The sequence below is a fragment of the Vigna umbellata genome, chromosome 5 (assembly GCF_029865625.1).
Source record: "Vigna umbellata cultivar VRB3 chromosome 5, Vumbellata_1.0, whole genome shotgun sequence".
NCBI lineage: Eukaryota > Viridiplantae > Streptophyta > Magnoliopsida > Fabales > Fabaceae > Vigna > Vigna umbellata.
In genome coordinates this window covers 7205816-7227547 of record NC_142169.1, presented here as the reverse complement: position 1 = coordinate 7227547, position 21732 = coordinate 7205816, and the positions used below count along the sequence as shown (strand labels likewise).

The 21732-nt window shown below is 32.0% G+C and overlaps 1 protein-coding gene across 1 annotated transcript; it reads right to left on the bottom strand.

Annotated features, from left to right (window-relative positions):
- Positions 1-84: 84 nt before the first annotated feature.
- Positions 85-1715, bottom strand: LATE (C2H2-like zinc finger protein). Its single transcript, XM_047308804.2, has one exon. The coding sequence runs from the start codon at positions 754-756 to the stop codon at positions 169-171; it is 588 nt and encodes a 195-aa protein (XP_047164760.2). The 5' UTR covers positions 757-1715; the 3' UTR covers positions 85-168.
- Positions 1716-21732: the final 20017 nt, after the last annotated feature.

The following is a 21732-nucleotide window of genomic DNA, read 5'->3' as shown; positions in this document are numbered from 1 at the left end:
CATCCAATAATAACCAAAGTAAAAGGAAGATTTTTATTTTGGAATTGAGGTACACACATGTTAATCCGAAAAATGCAGGCAATTATTCCATATCAATACTAACACAATTGGCCGCAATTCATAAACTCTCAGAAAAGGGCATCTTCTCATTCCTAGTCCATACATTGCCTACAAATGGAGAGATAAATCAAGCTTTTGTTCCTTCTCGGTACCGTCATTCCAAATTCCAAGATTTTGATCGTAACTTATAAATAATTTGGATTGAGATGTGTCCCCCCAGCTGACATTGTAGTTCTTCCCTTCACCATGTACCCTGTTAGTTCCCTCATAGAACAGTGAGTTGCCAAATCTAGGTGCACCATTTGATCCAAATTGTTTGGAAATTTGATGGTTTTGGAGATAAGAGAGTTCTGCTGCATGGGCAGTGATGATCATGGAAGTATTTAAAATGTCTAGATGGGTTGGAGCAAAAATCATAGGGCCTGGCAGTGAGGAAGGAAAGCAAACACTTGTGTACACAGATTCCCTCTTGGCCTTCCTTGCAGCTGTTCTTTCTTTCTTGTGAGCATTTTGGTGTCCTCCCAGAGCTTGAGAACTGTAAAACTTTCTTGAACAGAATAGGCAGGGAAAAACCCTGGAGGCATCTTCTCTTTGGCTTTCTCCATCATTAGTTACCTTCCGGACCTTTTCCATCTCTATAACTGAAACCCACAGCAATTGAAAGGGGAATATATACACGTCAGAAATTGTGTACATTTAATATTAAAAACTCTGTATATATTAAATTATGATGATAAAACAGTGTAACATAGGAGAGAACGGCCTGGGAAGAGGGGTATTTAAAAAAGAGGTAACAAATGATCCAAGAGTTGAGAGGAGTTAGGAAGTGGTCTCAGAAATAGTTGGGAAGCGTGAAGAGACAGTAGTTTGGTGCATGGGCTTGGGAACAGAGGAGATAAGATGAGAGTATCAGTTTTCCAAAGTAGTAATTTTACTCTTTCTCCAGTTATCCTTTATCGGAATTTCTCCCATCATATACCATAACTAGTAATTTTAAGATTTCTACAATTTTCAGATGCATGTTTTTACTCCTTTTTAGACATATTTGTAAGGATTAAATGAAGAAAGTATTTCATATTCTTAAATAATTATGTCTAACATACAAATAACTTGACATAGTAGGAAAACTACACCCATCATTCTTGATTGTTTTGTTTTATTAAGTGACTGACATTTGAATAATAGTCAGAGTGTACACAAATTACTGTTACTGTTAGAAAACATACTGATAATAAAGATTTTAAAGGGTTATGTAAAATCATCTCAAAATTTCCCTAAGATACCAATTATTGTACTTGAAACAGCATGACAGAAGATTGAAAGGAGGTGTTATGGAAGGATGAATGAGTCCACTCTAACTTCTGGGATTGTGTGTACTATCTCTGCATTCTGCTGTTCTGTTCTGTTCTGTTCTGCTCTGCACTTCTCTGTTTTGGCTTTCTAATTCCATTCATATGAATACAACAGGTTATGGGGTGAGAGCTGCTTATTCTATCTTCGCCCTCCTTCTCCATGCATGCATCCTCTGACCCTTCTCGTCGTATGCCTATATAAAGTGTTCCACGTCACTCCTTATCTTCATTCTAAATTTTGTAAATTCACTTTACAAAAAGCTGTTATGATCTTCTTCATTATGGGAGGAACCACTCACAAGAAAAAAGAAACAAATTTTAAATTATAAGATTCATATAATATGGAGATGACGACTATGTTACTGTGAAACAGAATATTATGGGAAAGAAACCAATCACAATACAAGAAAAAGATATTCAGTAAAAAAATATACTTCTATCATGTTTATAAGTTTTTAGTATTGGAAATATACACATAAAATATCAAATTAAATAATATGTCTTCATACTTCTTGACTAAAAGTATCAGTGCCAACACTAAGCTTAAATCTAGAATAAAAAATAATATATTAATTGTTTAAAATTATACAAAATCCGAAATAAAAAAGTTATCAGTTGTTAAAACCTTTATTTTAGATAATAAATAATTTATATAGTGAAAAAACATTATCTATCATTATTTTATTATATTAGTATGATGTTAAAAGAGTATAATTTTATAAGAATAATATTAAATAAGAGGCTTAAAAAGTGTATAAATTTTGTAAAAATAATACTGAAATAATATGTGGCTACTTTAAGTAACAAAGCTATGGAATTATTTTTTAATAGATATTATTTAATTCTTTATTTATTAAATAAAAATTATCATTTTTATTAAAAGATAAAATTGTTTAATTAGAATATAATATCAAGTAATTAGAAAAAAGTGTATTTTTATTTTGTAAAATGGTATAAACACATTTTAAATATGTATTTTTCTTTATCTTTAAAATGTTCTAAATTAAAGTTTAAAAGGTAAATTATGTTTCTAAAAGTTCAGTTTAAAGCCGGATTGGTTCTCTCGATTTCCACATAATCTTTTAATATAATTGAATTGGTTACTGGTAACATCTTTAATGGGTTAGATTGAGAGTCAGTTTTATTTTAAAATTATTGACTTTTATATAATTTTATTTTCATAATATTTGAACTGAAACTAAGAAAAAAAATTCACATTCGATAAAATTTGAAGTAAATTTAAATATACATCGGAGGAATGGATAATTAGGGATGAATTTGGATAGTGTATTAAAATTTAAACATATCCGATCCAACTTAAATTTATCTTTTAATTTTTATAAATTAGTACGTTTATTTTAATCTTTAAATATTTATTTTTGATATAATATTTTTTTTAAAAATTTAATAATGAATTATATAAAATCATAGTTTATTATACTCATTATTAAAATTACTCTTGTAATTTTTTAGGTTAAAGATTCATTATATTTACTTTATTTATTAAAAATAAAAAATTTTAAAAATTGACTCAATATAACTTTCTAATCTGTATAGCGCCACCAAATTAATCCGCAATGTAACAGTACTGTTAGAAAAAACAAACTAATAGAGGGTTTGTGCAAATACAACTTAAATATACACAAATTATACATAAATACAAATATTTAAATAGGCAAGTGAAATAAAACACATCCTTGTCAAAAACATTCTTTCTACACATATATCTAAATATGTTTGTGTAAGTGATACAGACTTTCCAGGTCTCATCATAAATGTACAACAGTAAATTATTCAAGATAAATTTCTGACATAAGATAATTATATAAAAGAAATATTTTATACAGGAAGAGGGCTGAAGTTCTATTATTTAGAGTTGAGATTGCTAGTGATTTTTCTAGATTTGTATTATAATTGATATTGAGTTAGAGAGGAGAGTATATTTGAGATGATTGTTCTTTGTATATCTTGTTTGTAAGAACTTTATCTAAATAGTGATCCCTTCATCTAAGGTTGATTGAAGGAAAACTAGACGTAAGTAGTAGGTCGAACTAGTGTAAACAACTGTATGAATCTCTCTATCCCTTTTCCTTTGATATTGTTTATATTCTTATTTGATTACATTTCAATAAAACTTCAAAGATTTTAAAAATCTTTTTAAAGAATAATTTTTTAAAGGGGAAAAATCAATTCATCCCTTCTTGGTTGAGACATTGGCCTAACTTTTTCTATAGAAAATTTAACCCATCCAATGAATTATTATTGATAGCTTTTATAAAAATAGCTTCCCTAAGCGAGAATAGGACTCACCTTGTTGGCTTAACCTTAAGGCAAGGAGCGAAGCATTTCCAACCACGAGTACCCCTTTATACCGCCGTTCATCTTAACAGGACACACCTTTGATACCACTGTTGGGTTTATCGAGAAGGAGGTTCATCGGGGAAACACAATACCAGTGAGATCTGAGCCCAACCACATAAGAGATTGACATCACTCTCTACCCAAAATCTTAAGGCAATGGGTTAATGGATCTTTCACCTTTTTGTAGTGCTCTAATTTCTCATTTCTATCCAATGTGGGACCTGGACTCACTTGAATTCCCAACACGCCTAACTACCCCAAACAATGGGAAAGACTTACCTAGTGAGATTTGACTCGCCTAATGACCCAACCATCCAAAGCACTCTAAATTTTAAATTTTTCACTTTTTCCCGATGAGTAGTTAACTTGTCTAGTAAGTCTACATAACTTAGAAACCTTAGTAAAAATATCAGTTCATGTATTTTACTGTAATTTATTACATGTCTTAATAAGTTTATTATAGTTTTATTATTTTATATATTCTACTTGTTAGGAAATCTTTGATAATTCCTTCTTGTAATCAGAAATTTCTTATAATCTCTCCCTTTCTTGTATAACTCCTGTAATCTCTCATCTCTTTGTAAAACATATATCATGTTGTCTATATAAGAAATAAAGGTTTAAGAAGGAAAATAAGTTTTTCCAAACAAAAGTTCTTGTCATACTATAAAATGTTTTTTGGTGTCTTAATATTTTGACAAGGTATATCATAGCCAAAACTCTAAATTGTGGTAAACTCTTATGTTCTGGTCTATACTAGCTTTATTTAGATGTTTTTATTGATTTCTCATTCTAAAAGAACTAGATTCAGTTCAAAATTAACCTTAGAGAGAACCAACTAACTTAATTGATACATCTAAAAAATAATAATACCCACATAACATACAATTACTGAAAAAAAAAAGTAGCAACGCATCTCAAAACAACACTAATATTCGAAAACAAAAAATTAGTCAAATCATCCTTTTCCTTACTTGTAACTACTTATTCCATATAATGTCTCAATTCAAGCATGCACTTGCTTAAAATCTTGGAATCTACCAAATTTTAGTACGTGATAAAACAAGGTGAGAGGATCACTTTTTGTCAACTAGACCTATCAAGATTAATGAAAAAATCATAAAAAAAAGAGAAGATTCCATAGACTATATATAAACATACTTTGTTTAAAAATTTGATCGGTTAGAATTGATTTCTACATCTTCAACTATAATGAGATGTGATTAAATTATGAAATAAATGAGTATGTGAAACATAAGAAAACACTAGAAAAGAGGGGGGAGGGTTGAATTTCACAAAACAATGTTTGATGACTTTGGTAGGGGTTAGACGATCTGTTATATTTGTTAGACGACGGTGTGTTTATAAGAATGTTTAAGAAAATGTTTTATAAAGCAAAACAATAATACACAATTTTTATACTGGTTCGCTCCAACTTAAGCTACGTCCAGTTCTCCCTTAAGACTTCTTAAGGGGTTTCACTGATCTTTAAAAAAAATTACATGAGTTTCATCACTTCTAGCTTACAACAAGTATTATCAACCAATCTTGGCTTCAATCCTAGTCAACTGACTAGATCGTTTAACTCAACTGAGCTAAAAGCCAAGTGTTTTGATTCACTTCTAAATTTACAACACAACCAAAAAGGTTTTTCAAACAAGTTATATATTTGATAACTCTAAGAAAGAGAACAAGTTTTACAAAGAAAATATGAAAGACTTATAAAGATTTTCTCTTTAAATGAAAGATTTAGATGATGTAAAGAGAGAGACAATGTAACAACAAGCTTCATTATATGCACATATTCGTCTTGTCTTCTCTTCATGCAATCATCTATATATAGCCTTCTTCGAGAAAGATTCGTTAGACATAAAGTTGACTTCCATGTAAACTTTGTAGTCTTTTTAGGTAGTAGTCATACTTAAGTCTATGTTGCAGAGATACAGTGCTTTATCAGAACTTTGACAAAAGTAGCTTGTACGTTTTCTCATCTCTTAACGTTGAGGCTTTAAGGAAACATTTTCGGAATGTATTCCTATCTCTTGATGTCTTTATCCTTCTTGTGTAGGAATTTGAGTAAGGTCTTGTACTTTCATGATATGCACAAATAAAGAGAACAAAATATACAAGCAAAGAGGTGTTTTTTCGTACATGCATTAATGTTTTAAACGTTGGTAAACGTTAAGGCATATTGCGTGTTTAAAACATTTTGGCACAAGTCATCTCATTTGATAGAAACATCATTTAGGAAGTAAAGCTTTTAATATATAATTTGTAGATGATGTAAAATGTTATATGCTTATTTTATAAAGTTGTTTGTAAGTTATATCGTTTAATGAGTTTTTTCTAAACGATTTTTTTCTTTAAATGCTTATCTATTAAACACGGTTTAGATATAAAACTTTTAAGCTTTAATCTTTTGTTAAGTGTACACATAGACCATTTTTTTGTTAGATGATATTTGTAAAACATTTTTCATTGACGATGTATGCTTTACAAAACGTTATTTTTTAATAAACAGTTTATTTGTAAACGTTAATTTCATTCAATGCTATTTGTTAAAATTTAAAACAAAAAATGTTAAATGGTTTATTTTTTTAAATTATCTTGTCTAATCTAAATTGTATGGAAGAGAAAAACTAGAGAGGAGAGAGAAAAGATATTTGAGAAAAAGAGAAGATATTAGAAAAAGGGAAGGAAAAGTGAGAAAGGAGGAAGGCGTATGTCACACAGAAACCTTATACAACTAATCTAATAAATTAATTGGTCCAATGTAAATTTTGAAATATTAAGTTTGGATTATAAGGGATTGATCAAATTAGATCCAAATTCAATCCAACCCCACAAATATTCAAACCTAGCAAAAAAAACGCAAAAAGCATTTTGATTAAATTTATTTTTTTAAACATGTAATAATATTTAAAAAATAGTATAATAAGTTTTAAAGACTATAATCGGGTGAGACTTATCTTCAACAATAACAAGTTCTTCTAAATGTTCTTTAGTCAAAACTTTTAACAAATTCACTCCCTTCAATATCAAAACATTTTCATTGGACCAAAAAATTTCACCTCAGTCTCTAAACCTATACAAGAATAAACACTAGAAGAATATGTTGAAAAACTTTATCATTATTTTAGAAAAATTATGGATACAAAGAAACTACAAAATTTAACAGCATAAAATCTTTTTCCAAAATATTTCCATTATCCCTCACTTGACTAAGCCAAAACCATAACCCATAGTAGACTTAGACTCTATAGAAATATCTCATACAAAAAATGACTATGACCTTATTCTATTTTCCAAATTATTGTAAAATAAGTATGCTATAGTGTGTTTTCATGCATGTATAAATAAGTGCCTCTCGAGAGCAAAAAGCATAGTATGCTTTTCATATGTAAGTGTTTGTATGAAAGTATCGTTCAATTATCATGAATCATTAATTCAAGAATCATTATTCTTAGTCGAGAAACACATATTATTAGAAGAGTTAGCACCAACAGCAAGCATGACGGAATTCCAACAAGTGATAAAGACAAAATTAATAACATAAAAAACTGACTTTGACATGTTTGATTAAAGAAGCTTTAAAAAAAAGAGGTGACAAGATGCCCATAATTTCTAAAGAAGGCAAAAGAAATGGAATTCGACAAGATGCTAAATGACGAGATGCCTATAATTTCTGAAAAAAAACTAAATAAATAAAGTTCTACAAGACAATAACAAACTGATAAAATGAGCCTAACATTATCCGAAGAAAACTTAACAAGTAAAAAAGGATATAATTGTAAATTGTACTTAAGGGTATTACTATAAAATAGGTATGATGTTGGTTCTCATGCATATATCAAGGTTAAATTCCTTCGGAAGTCTCTATTTATGTGGGTTTTTTCCAGTTAGATTCCCGTCTTATTGGTTTCACCAATTTAATCCTTTTTAACAAAAAATTGATTCAATTGGATTTCTGTCGTTAAATTAGCTTAACGAGGTTAAGTTTTTGATGACCTGGATGTTTACGTGGCCCAATTGTTTAAACCGTGGCAGTCACATACCTTTATACGTGGCTTCTTAATGGATTTAATGATGGATTTTAAAACGTGGCTTATGCATTAAATCTAAAGATGAGGAATTAAGAATTTAGGGTTCGTTCTTCTTGGATTAAAATTGGCAAGCAGTGGGTTTGTTCTAGAGTTTGAAGACGCAAGACGGAAGTGGAAAGACAGAGGAAGAACCCTGCTGTCGAAAAACAAAGCCCGATCATGGTTTCTCGGCGAATCCATCATCATTCCTTCAATTTCTGTTGCCGCACCATAAAACGCGTTGTCGCCACACTGCCATTCCACCTCAAGAAACTCGTTGAGAGAAGTCGGCTTGGCGTCGCCATTCCTGCACAACCACCACCACTTCCGCCGGCGCTCCACAACCACGATGACCTTCTTCTTCTTAGACTCTGCAACCCTCTGGAGGCCACCTACAGCGGCTGCGGAGATGGTTGAATTCTTTATAATTCAAAGTAATCTCCCAACAGGGTAATCTTCCACACTTGCCCAAAGCCACTTTCGTCTTGCGCCTTCAAACTCTACAACCAATCTACTGTTTGCCAATTTTAATCCAAGAAGAACGAACCCTAAATTCCTAATTACTCATCTTTAGATTTAACACTCTATGCATATGCCACATTTTAAAATCCATCATCAAATTCATTCAGAAACCCTATTTTTAAAATGTTTCTTTTATCAAATGCCACGTATAAAGGTACATGAATGCCACGTTTAAAGAACTCGCCACGTAAACATCCAAGTCATCAAAAACTTAACCCCGTTAATCCAATTTAACGGCAGAGATCCAATTGAGTCAATTTTTCGTTAAAAAGGACTAAATTGACAAAACCGATAAGGCGGAGATCTAACTGGGAAAAACCCACGTAAATAGGGACTGGGGTTTAACCTAAATTTAACTACGTTTAGAGAGATAAAGACAAAGTGTATTTTTTGTAAGAAAGTTTGTATGAAAGCATTGTTAGGATTATCAAGTTTAAAAGCTTTATTTTTTTAGCATTTGTAGGTTCTTTCTTTCATGTGTTTGTGAATATTTTTTCTTCTTTCTTAGTTATATTATTATTATCTCTAGCTTTCTTTAATAATTCCAAAAAATATATTATTTTATTCTATCTTCGATTTTGTCATTGCTGTATCAAAGCCCGAGTCGAGTACTTTAAATATTTGGTTTTATTGGAAAGAGGGGAGATAAAATAAGAATAATGAATAAATTTAAAAGAATAAATAATCACATATTTTGGATTTGGATTCATAATTCATTAAAGGTTAAATTCCTCTGGTAGATCTATTTATGTTGAATTTTCTCAGTTAAATCCTCATTTTATTGGATTTTCAATTTAGTCCTAAAAATGAAAATTTGAGTCAATTGAGCTTTTACCGTTAAATTGACTTAACGTGGTTAAGATTTTTTATGAGTTGGGACGTTGACGTGACCAGTTTTTTAAACATGACATTCGTGGAATTTCATTACATTATACATTTAAAAATTAAGTTTTTTGATAATTCAAAATCAACCCAATGAAGACCAACTGTTTCCAGCACTACCTGAGACCCAACATTTAGCACATCAATAAGAGCTTCAATCCTCTCCAAGTTATAATTTCTAGGTCAAAGAAATTAAATCTGACTAAACCCTAATTAATCCCCAATTGGGAAATTTCTCTTTTAAGAAAACCAAAACTCAAGTTGGGGAATGAAAGTTGGGAAGAAAATGTTCTACATCCAGAACAGAAGCAACATCCTAGTGGTGGCGAGAAGCGACAACGCTGCGGAGGCACAACTCAGATGGTGTTCTGGACAGCCTCCTAAGGAGGGACAACTTTCTTCTTTTCTTCTCCTTCGCGGTTATGGTAGGGGTTTTGCAAGTAGGAGATAAGTTTTTCAGTGAGGGGCTATAGCGGTGGCGCTAGCGGTGATCTGAGTGTGGGCGTACCTGGGCGGTGGGAGTTGCGAGAGCTTTCTTCCTTCGAAGCGACTCGCGATGGTGGATGCGGGTTCAGTTCCGACCATGCTGGAGTGCAAACGGCGTCGCGATGGTGGAAGGAGACGACGGTGACGCGTCGATGTTGGGAATGAGTCGTGAAGAAGAAAACCTTTGAGATTGTAATGTTTTTGAGTTTTGATCTTGTGTTTGGGGATTTTCATTTGAGCTTCTCTGCAGGTTAGGGATCTGTAATTGGTTTTCTGTGAATTTGGGGTATCTGCTACTTGTGGGTGGTTTTGTAGGTTGGGCCATGAGGGAGAACATGATGGTGATGGAAGGAGTTGAGGTTTCATATTCTGGTTTAGGTGGTCCGATGTTGTGTTGGGATGATGTAAGTACTGATTGCACACTATGGTTGAAAAAGGTTTGACCGTGATGTTGACGATGATGGTCGTCACTGTAGTTGAAAAATCAATCAACAAACCCAATTTTTAAAATGTTAAATATTATCAAATTCCATGTATACAACGTCCCAGCTCATAACAAATTTAACTCCATTAAGCCAATTTAACGGCAGAGATTTAATTGACTCAAATTTTTATTTTTTAAGACTAAATTAAAAAATCTAATAAAACAAAAATCTAACTAAAAAAATCCAACATAAATAGGTCTACTAAATGATTTAACCTTCATTAAAGTATAAGTCCTAGTTCTACTTTCAACCCTGTTATAAAAATTACAAAACAAAACAAATTAAAAAACTTAAAAGAAAATTGTCAAGATATATGTTTTAGAAAGATAAATTGTTCTTACAAATCCCAATATATATAACTTATCCTTGGAACACAATATGATATAAAATAATATAAAACATTTAGAACAAAAGTTGGAAGAACCGAGTGTTTAGAAGTTTCTTAATTTGACATCTAAAAAAATTGCACAAAATTTGTGGCCCATTGCATATAAAATAATCTCATATTTGTTACTTTTATTTAAACTTTATTTTATAGTAATAGGAGAGTAATATTATAATCCTTAAAAGTTTTTAAAAATTTATTAAAATAAAACATAAATAGAAAAATAGAAAAAATTTCAATAAAAAGAAAAATGAAAATATATTTTATTAGTTATAAATATTATTTATATTCAAACACTAATACTAGGTAATATTATATTATACAAAATTAAATTATGATTAATAAAACTTTGTAGTAAATTGCGAAGATACTACTACAAGTAAAGTTATTCACATTTAAATACTAACCATATTTCTAATATGAGTAATATTTCTTTTCTAAGAAAAATCAATTATGTTTATCCAGCCCACTAAAAGACAAAACATTTAATAATTTATAATTTTTATTTTTTGTATGTAATAAATATATTATAATTATTTTCCCAAAAAATTTCCAATTTTAATTAACTTATTTAAATATAATTTTATTATGCAACATATTATATAGAAATCATTTAAAAAATAAACGTGACTGGTAAAAATACTATTTTCTCTATAAAGAAAAATGCTTATAGAAGCAATTGGAAAAAGAAACAATTCCCCCGTACCCCTCAAATTTCAACCTGCACCCCCATTAAATATGTGAAATATCAAAAGTAACCTTATGAGTTTATTTTATGTAAATCTAATGTTTTTATCCTCTTCTTCTTTACCTGGACACTTCTGCAGTTGCGCATGTAAGAGTCCATGAAAAATATCTATAATAGTAAATTTTAGCATTTTATTAGTAATAATAATTTTAATGGATCAAAAATATAATAAAATAGAAAATTATGGTAGAAAAATTAAAATTTTTGATATAAAATTATAGTAATTCTAGAAGGAGAGGTTCAAATTTTTGATAACTTATTTAGGATTTTTTTTAAAGAAAAATGAATAGTAAAAAGTAAATAGTAAAAAGGAAATAGTAAAAAGTGAATAGTAAATAATAAAAAAAAATGAATAGTAACAAAGGGATAAGGCATCCACGTTGGTGTAGAGTAGGATCAGATATGTTTAAGATTAAAATAATATTTTTTAATAAAATAATGAATAATAAAAAAAACTTAAATAATGCTAAAATTTTGGCCTATAAATAGCAAGGAGGGGAGGCTGATTCTTCACCAAGAAGTAGAGAAATTTAGTAGAAAAGAAGAAATTATGAAGTTTTTGGAGTAGGAAGAAATTTTAGAGTAGAGATTTTGGAAGATTTTTGGGAACAACCTCTGGTCAAGAAAATAAGTCTGGAAATGAGGTAGGACAGCTAACCTTTCTAAGCTTTTATATTATGATTTAGTACTGTTTTATTACTATTCATGTCTTGAAATTCTGTGTGAATACTGTTAATGCTTACTGTATATCTATCTATATTGAATTTCTATATTAATATTATATGTTGTTGTTTTGAATTTGTAAATAAGAAATTTGTTAAAACTAGTTGAGGAACACTTTGGCTAAGGAAAGACTTGGTACTTAAGTTGTCCATTGTGACGCACCTCTCTTTCCTGGAAGTCTACTCGACAAGTTTTTAACTTAAATCTTGTTGAATAAATTATGTACTGTTAAACTATTGTGCAATATATCTCGTTAGAATGAATTCATGTTATTGTGATAGATACGAAATTATGAATTATAATTGTGATGGTAGGATAGAGGAATCTTAAAAACTGGAGTTGGTACATCCTTGATCATAGAGCAGCCCTGGTCTAATCCAGTAAGTTGTGACTAGTCATATGTACTGGTGTTTATGGTGAGTTTGATTCGTCAAACATTTGATTCTTCTCCGGTGACCATTTATGGTGATATTTTAGTATTGTTAATTTATTTTGTGATATATTCATTTTGTATGATTTCTGTGATGATTGTATTTTATTATATTGGATTTAAATTTATGCGTCTGAACATGATATGAGTATTATGGGGAGATTTTGTAAGGGTTTAATGTGAGTTGAGGAATATGAGTATGGTAGGAGTCTCGTGTAGAGATTCAGTAATGTTATGGAATTTGTGTATATGTTGATATTGAGGGTCCCGTAGTTGGAGGTTATCTTGATACTCTAATAAGTCATCCAGTCTCAAGTTGAGAAGGATGAATTATGTGGTGAGAGGGGCAGGAGGTCCTGGTCTATGTGTCGGTTTTGGATATAGTGTTGAGGACTAACCTTGTGGATGGTATGGAGGGCAGGAGGTCATGGTCTATGTGCCAGTTTTGGACATAGTGTTGAGGACTAACCGTGGATGAGAAGAAGTAGAAGTCATCACAAGTGCATAACCTCCCGTGACCGCTCATCAACATATCATCGGAATGAGTGTCTATTGGGCATTGGGGAATGAGTGTCTATTGAGTATTGCGGGACGGGTGCCCATTGAGTATTGTGGGACGAGTGTCCATTGAGTATTGTGGGACGAATGTCTATTAGTAATTGTGGTATGATGGGATGAGTATCTATGATGCGATTGTTGTATGATGGTATAAGTATCTATGATGCGATTGTTGTATGATGGTATGAGTATCTATGATGCGATTGTTGTATGATGGTAGGAGGGTGTCTGACATAGTTATTATATGAGGTTTGTAGAGTGCATCAAAGTAATTATGCATGTTTTATAAATGATTGGTTGCATGTTAGCTCACCCTACTTGTTTGTGTTTGTGTTTGGGTATGTGCGATGATCGTATAATTCTTTATACGGGAGCAGATGAAGGAATGTCATCTGATTCAGTGCCAAGGAAGGGAGAGATAGAAGAATAAAGTAGAAGAATTCGAGTTATATTTATGAATTTGTAGTTGAAATTTGAGTTTAAAACATATAGATATATATATCAACTATGAATTTTCAAGTGTAAGATTATGAGATGTTACCTTATATGTAATGCTTCAATATATAAATTATGAATTATCAAGTGTGAGATTTTAGGATGTTACAACGCATGAATTCTCCAATCCAGCCTTATATCGGAGCATCGAAGAGTAAGTTTGCGGTAAGCTGTTCACCGGAAAGTTTGTACTCTGACACAATATATCCAAAATAAATTACCAAAAAAGATTTTCTAAAAGATGTGTTGTGAATTTTAACCTTAATTCAATTTTATAAAGTTGGTTTGTGAGGTATATACAAGTTCATGATTTAAGATTTTAAATCTAATTCAATCTTATAAAATCAGTTTGTGAGATGATGTTTACACTCACTTATTATATACTGTGAAATCATCTTATCTTTAGTCGATATGAGATCTTTAACACATCTCTCTTAGATGGCATAATAAACGCAACAATCAACAAATTTTTCGATAGCTATGAAATCATCTTATCTTTAGTCGATGTGAGATCTTTAACACATCTCTCTTAGATGGCATAATAAACGCAACATAACAAATTTTTCGATAGCGGGTGACACAATAAGTCGAACAAATAATAAATTTTGTTAGGATAAACTTTAACACATGGCTTTGATACCATGTTAAGAAAGTGAAGTTTAAACTTAATTCAACGTCATAAAATAGACTTATAAGGTAATATTTGCATTCACTTATATGCTCTAAATTGACCTTATCTCTAGTCGATGTGAGACTTCTAACAGTATGTTTCCTGAATGAATAATCCATAACATATTTAAGAACGTATCACAAAGATAAAAACTTGAGGAAGCTGTGATTTAGTCTGCCTGGTTTTGAAGTGTTATTCCTAACTCTCAAATGTGCTTCTCAGTGTCACATTAGCCTTTGCATGTACCCATTTCTTAACCACACACGTGGTTCTCACTTTTCTCTTTCTTTTTGCTCTTTTCTCCTAAACTAAAGTTTATCTAAAAAATTCCTTAACTTTGTCAAAATCACGCATTCCTTGTTAGGAAATAACACAAATTTCTTATAATAAGATTTATGGAAACAATATAGATGCAAAATAATCACATACAAAATTGATAAAGGAGTTTAGCAAATTATATTGAAAGAGAAAATTAAAATGAATGTTTACAAAACATTCAACTCACAACCCAAATAAATCCATAAAAATAAAATATTATTTTTCTCTCTCTCCTCTCACTTTCTTTCTTTTTTTCTTTGTTGTTGGAATACATCATACTAAACTTTTGTACATTGGTATTTATACACAATGCAATGTATTAATTATGCAATGTTTTTTAATTGATTGGTTTTTGATTTCTCTCTGCAAAAATACGCTTTTCCACTTAAACTATTTGTTGACCAATTCCAACAATCTCCCACTTGAAGACTGATTTCAATTTGTCTTTACACCTTGATCAATGCAACAATCTTGTATGTTATTCAGGCCAATTCAAGTTAAGCACAACTTTAGTTTTTCAATGGTTGGGTTCATACTATCTAAACTTTTTCTCAATATTAGCCCCTCATCCTTAAGCAAAGGTTTGATAAAATGATAATGAAGACCAATATGTTTTGTTCTTTAATGAAATGTTGAATTCTTTGCTTGATATATTGCACTCTAACTATCATTAAACAAAACACTCTTATGCATCTACACAACGTTGTACTTTTAATTCTCCTTTACTAAAGTACAAACATTTTTCTATGATGCCTTGTAGATACCTCAAAATTCATTTAACTACTTTCCAATGAGCCTTACCTAGATGTGACATAAACTTGTTAACAACTCCTACTACATGACCAATGTTTGGCCTTATACAAACCATCGCATACATTAAATTTCCAATAGTTGAAGCATATGGAACTTTAGCCATGAATTCTCTTTCTTTATGTGTTTAAGGTGATTGGTCCTTGGAAAAATGAAAATGATTGGCCAAAGGTGAACTAATTGGATTAACATCTTCTATGTTAAATCAGGTAAAACATGGTTTATGTACTTTGTTTCAGATAATCACAAAATTTATTTTTGCTTATCCCATGTCATTTGCATTCCGAGGATGTTTACAGGACCTAAGTCCTTCATGTTAAATTCTTTTGACAGTTGCATCTTCAATGTTTTTTGTTACATCCATATTTGCACCTACTACTAACATATCATCAACATAAAGTAATAAATTGATATAATTATAATTATATCTCTTAAAGAAACAACAATGATCAACGTTGCACTTCTAGAAACTTTCATTGTGCATGAAGCTTTTTAACTTATTGTATGATTGTCTTGAAACTTGTTTCAAACCATACAAGCTCTTCTTTAATATGAAAAACATATTCTTTTTCCCTTCTTCTAGGAAACCTTCGAGTTAATACATAAAAATCTCTTCATCTAAGTCTCCATGAAGAAACACAATCTTTACGTCTAATTGCTCAAGGTAGAGCCCTTCATAAACAACAATACTTAAAATTGTTCTAATAGTATTAAGTTTCATAACTAGAGCAAACACTTTTATGTAGTCAATTCCTTCCTTTTGTTGAAATCCTTTGAAAACTAATTGGGTTTTATATCTCTTGGTGGCATTATGATCCTCCTTTACAAGATACACCCATTTGTTGTGAGGTGACTTTTTCCCAATAGGAAACTCTACTAGTTCCCATGTTGTATGATTGGATACTAGAGATTTCATATCATATTTCATAATAAGCTCCCACTTATTAGCATCTAAAGTCTAACATGCTTCCTCATAATTTTTAGACTCTCTTTCATCAATTAATAATATATAATTCATGTATTTTCTATTAGATGTATGAGGTCGAGAGGATTTTCTCACAATAACAGTTGAAGTAGAAGGCTCTAATGTGTTAAGATGTTGGTCATTATTATTTTCAATTGATTCCTCTAGTTGAGGACGATCAATTATAGGAGTTTCTAGAACATCATTCACCTCTACATATACACTAGACCATTATTTTCTAAGTTTTTAGTGTACGTGTTGTCTCTATCCTTGTATATTACTCTTTCATTGAAGATCACATCTCTATTATGAATAATCTTTCTGTTTTTCATTATCATGTAAACGATAGCCAAACTCATCTTCACCATAATCGATGAAAGTGCATTTCTTCGATTTAGGATCAAGTTTATTCCTTCCTTGATCACTAATGCTCACATATGCTACACAATAAAAAACTCTAAGATGTGAGAGTTTTACACATTTTCCATTCCATACCTCTTTTGGTATTTTGTGTTGATGGACCTCAATTGATTAAGTAACTTATTGTGTTAACTATTTCTGCCCATAACTACTTTGATAAGTTTGCTGCAAACGCAAGCTTCTAGCTCTTTCAATCAACGTTCCATTTATACGCTCTACTATACCATTGTGTTGAGGCATACCCAACACAATCCTCTCTATTATGATCCCATGCTCATAACAATACTTCTTAAATATATTGGCTTTATATTCACCAATATTGTCAATTCTAAGCATTTTTATCTTCAATCTTGTCTTATTTTTTATTATTGCTTTCCAAATCTTGAAAGCATCAAATACTTCTGACTTGTGTTTAAGAAACTAAATTCATATCTTCCTTGAATGATCATCTATAAATGTCACAAAATATTATTTCCTACCAATAGACGGGACAATTGTTGGCTCCTAAACATTAAAGTGGACAAACTCAAGCTTCTCTTTCTTCGCAGTTCTTGTACTTGTTGAAAAGCTAACTCATTTTTGTTTTCCAAGTATATAATCTTCACACATGTTAATTTCTACTAACGGAAGACTTGATTGTTTATCCATGATCTCATCGTTTCTCACTCATATGGCCTAACCTTTGGTACCATAGATTGCAATTTTCATTTATTGTAATTGCAATCAAATTACATTCTTTAGTAGTATTATAAAAAGTACCACTCTTTTTACCATGAGCAATAATCATTGAATCTTTTAAAATCTTCCAATAGTCTTTTTAGAATATTATTATATAACCTTCATCAACCATGTGACTTATTGAAATTATGTTATTTGTGTGTACAAAATATGTCTAACATTTTTCAATTTTCATATCGATCCATTTACCTTAATCTTTATTAATCTTTATTACTACTCTCTTACCAACAATGTCATAAGATATTTCCAAAAAAAACTTTATTAACTCTCCAAAAATTCTTTTCATATTACACACCCTCTTATTACAAAAAGGTTAAACCCCTTCGGAAGTCTCTATTTATGTGGGGTTTTCCCAGTTAGATCCCTGTCTTATAGATTTCGCCAATTTGGTCCTTGATATTGAAAAATTGGTTGAAATCGGCCCCTGCCGTTAAATCCAGTTAACGAGGTTTAGTTTTGGATGCCCTGTGCGGTTGACGTGGCCATTTTTTGAGACGTGGCTTGAACTGAGCATTATTCGTGGTTTTTAATTTCCAAGGACCTTTTTACGTGACAATTTTTAAAACAAACATTTTTAAAATTGGGGTTTTTCTCTTTTAAAAGCTAGCATCACTCATTTTCTGAAACATTGTAAAAATTATGGTTCATTGTTGTTGATGATTGGAAAGCAGATCAAGGTTCAAAAGAGGAACGTGAGAAAGAGCAAGATGCAACAATGTCTACGGGGCATTCGTTTTCATCTTGCAGTTGCAGTGACTGTCGAAAGCAATTGCGCTCCGTCAGCTCGCGTGGAGATGGAGGTTGGAACAGGAAGGACGCATCACTGATTTACCATTGTGGAGAGAAGTCTGTGTTGAGGACTGCGAAAACCAGTAAGAATCGAGGCAAACAATTCTGGGGTTGTCCTAGGTATAAGGTTGGAAGTGAAAATGTTGGATGCAACTACTTCAGATGGTGCAGTGATTGGGGAATTGACGAAAGTGTTAGCTGTGAGGTGTTGGAAGCAAATGATGAGAGGTTGGTGAAGAGTTTTGAAACTGAAAGTGATAAGAAGATAGGTGTTGTGCAGAAAGCCGTGATGGGTCTTCAAAGGTGGACAAAATTTTTGGTTGGGGTTGTTAGTATTGTATGTGTTATGAACATCATTGTACTTGCAATGTTGATGGGAAGGGCATCATAATCTATTCCTATGTGAAGGTGTAATGAAGGCCAGTTTAATGTATTTTTGTTGAATGTAATGAAGATCTATTAGTTGCAATGTGGTTCTTTTTATTACTGTAATGAAGATGTTCAATGATTAATGAAATGAAGATTTGCAGTGAACATTATTCTTGATTGTACTTGTAATGATTAATGATTAATGATTAATGATTAATTTTGTTTGTAATGATTAATGAAATCACATGTCACATAAGCCTATAATGAACCAATGTAACATAGTATCACTACTGATGTAGTTTATTCGTGTTTGACATATCTGATGTAGTTTATTGAGGTTTGACATATCACATTTCTAAGAAATAAAATTTTTGAATCAAATCTGCATAAAATGTGCACATCACCTGCCATTGATATCCCATAATAACAACAATAACATATCACATATCCCATAATAACTCTGTCATACAATAATAACATTCATTGTTGATACAAATACCAATATATATAATACTGAAAGATAAAACATTGTTCATAAAAGAGTGTTGTAATGTATTACGTCAAACTTTGATCTATCTATTACATTTGCTTTCATAAAACTTAAAACATTGTTCAACTTTGTTGTGGTTCTTCTCCATGTGCTTTAGCCTCAGCCAATGAAGTGGGTTCTTCTCCGTGTCCCTGCACAACAGGTTCTTGGTTTGTCTTGGGACAACGTGTTCTGTTGTGACCCACTTCCCTACACTTGCTACATCTCTTCACAAATCCACCTTCACAAATCCACCTTTGCTCATTCTGGTGTTGTTTTTCTTCAACTCCAACTGCTCTAACCTCATTTTCTTCTTAGGACGACCAGGCAACTTTCTTTTTGATGGAGGCATGACATTTGGATATTCGGTTACCTCCCACAGGTTGTTTCCATCAATAGGATAAATAATAGAGGAGTACATTTCTTCATACGTTGAAGTGAGAAAGCATACAGGTATGTAATCCTCTCCATTTAGGTTGAGAAACCTCATTGCTGCCAATGCATGAACACAAGGTATTTCACTAATGCTCCATTTTCTGCAGGAGCATGAATATTCATCTATGTTCACCACAAACTTGTCCCCACTTTGGGACACATGTCTGACTTCAAATAAAGAAAGAAATCAAGAATATTCTACCTGGGAATCCAGTACTTTGTTAGTAGTGCCTCCTTTTGTAGTCTACTGAGTATTTTTGGACAAATTGATGACTTAAATGACCTTACCCTTGACCTATTAGTGGCCCATCTTTTCATGATGTAAAGTCTGATTTCCTCCAACATTGTTATTATTGGTTTTGTCCTTGTGTGAACCAAAACACTATTAAACGCTTTTGACATGTTATTTACCAAGGTATCACATTGAGCTGTGGTTGTGAACCTCCCAGTTGAAATCAACCATATTTTTTGGCATAGTGAATGTAATAAAATTCCCATATTCCTCTTCAACATCACTTTCTTCATCACTAGATGTCAGGAGAAGTTAACTCCTCAGATTCCCATTCATCAGTGAATAAACTGGTATCACTAATATCCTCTTCTTCCAAATCTGACTCAGGAAGAGCACTGCCATCAACCTCCATATTACCATAATTGTCACTTTCTCTGAAGTCACACTGGATATTTATGTCTACTAACCCATCCATACTATTTACCTCACCATTATCATTTGATGTACTTCATTCATGGACTTATACTTCTATGTCCTCCAACTCTTCTACTCCTGTCCTCTCATCATGTGCTTCATCAACTTCCATTGTCTCACCCTCAACATCATTTACTTCTGTCCTCTCATCATGTGCTCCCTCAACCACTATTGTCTCCTCAACATCGTTTGCTTTTGTACTCTGATCATGTGCTTCATGAACTTCTATTGTCTCCTGAACATCATTTGCTTATGTCCAATCATCATGTGATTCATCATCTTCTATTCTCTTACCCTCAACATCATGTCCTTCATCAACTTCTACTATGTCACCTTAAACATCACCTTCATCATCTTCTATTCTGTCAATCTCACCAACATCAACTTTTATTCTCTCACCCTCACCAACATCAACTTCTATTCTATCACCTCACGAACATGAACTTCCACTCTGACAACCTCACCAACATCAACTTTTATTCTCTCACCCTCACCAACATCATCTTCTATTATGTCAACCTCACCAGCATCAACTTCTATTCTCTGACCCTCACCAACATCAACTTCTATTTTGTCACCCTCACCAACATCAACTTCTATTCTCTCACCATCACCACCTACCCCATCATCTGTGGCCTCACCAAACTGTGAAGTTACACCACGATCATCTTCTTCTATCCTTTCATCCAACACTGCACACTCACCACCCTCATGCATCTCAGGTTCAACTTCCTCACCTCCTTCATCAACATTATATTCAATCATTTGAACGACTTCAGGTTCAGACATAGTGTGCACAACATATAAATGAACCTGACCATTTAACCTAGCTAAATTGACCATATGCATGGCTCCTACGTCACCACACAAGGCTTCTAGTTTATCATCCAATACAGGACCACATCCAACAGAAAACCACAAATCCTTAAATCCATCCTACCCAAGCCCTTTTACTACACTCACTACAACAAAGTAACTCCACAGGTCAGGGTCAAAATACATAGTATCACTTTCCCCTTCATACTTGAGGCACCCTTCGTTCACCAACTTCCCCCCATGGTGAATAACAACCTCTATATCATCCTCCATCACAGACAACACAATAAAGAATATTCTACACCTATAAATAAATGTAAAACGACAAAAAACACCAAATATTAAAACATTCATCAATTGATAATGACAGTAGACAAGGAACTTTAACTATGGGGACATGCGGGACCACAACCGCAATATGCATACAATCTATTTTCAGACAACCCCAACCCCACATTCAAAAAAGCATGGCCAGATATCAACAAAAAGCATCGAATATTAAATTCATATCTATCTATAGTATAAAGACTAACCTTCCACGAAAATTCACACCAACCGCTGCCGATACACGTTGAAGGACTTCGCGATTCACGTCCAAC

What these genes read in the sequence shown, in the direction of transcription:
- LATE (XM_047308804.2), bottom strand. Translation starts at nt 756, where the DNA reads ATGTACACAATTTCTGACGTGTATATATTCCCCTTTCAATTGCTGTGG.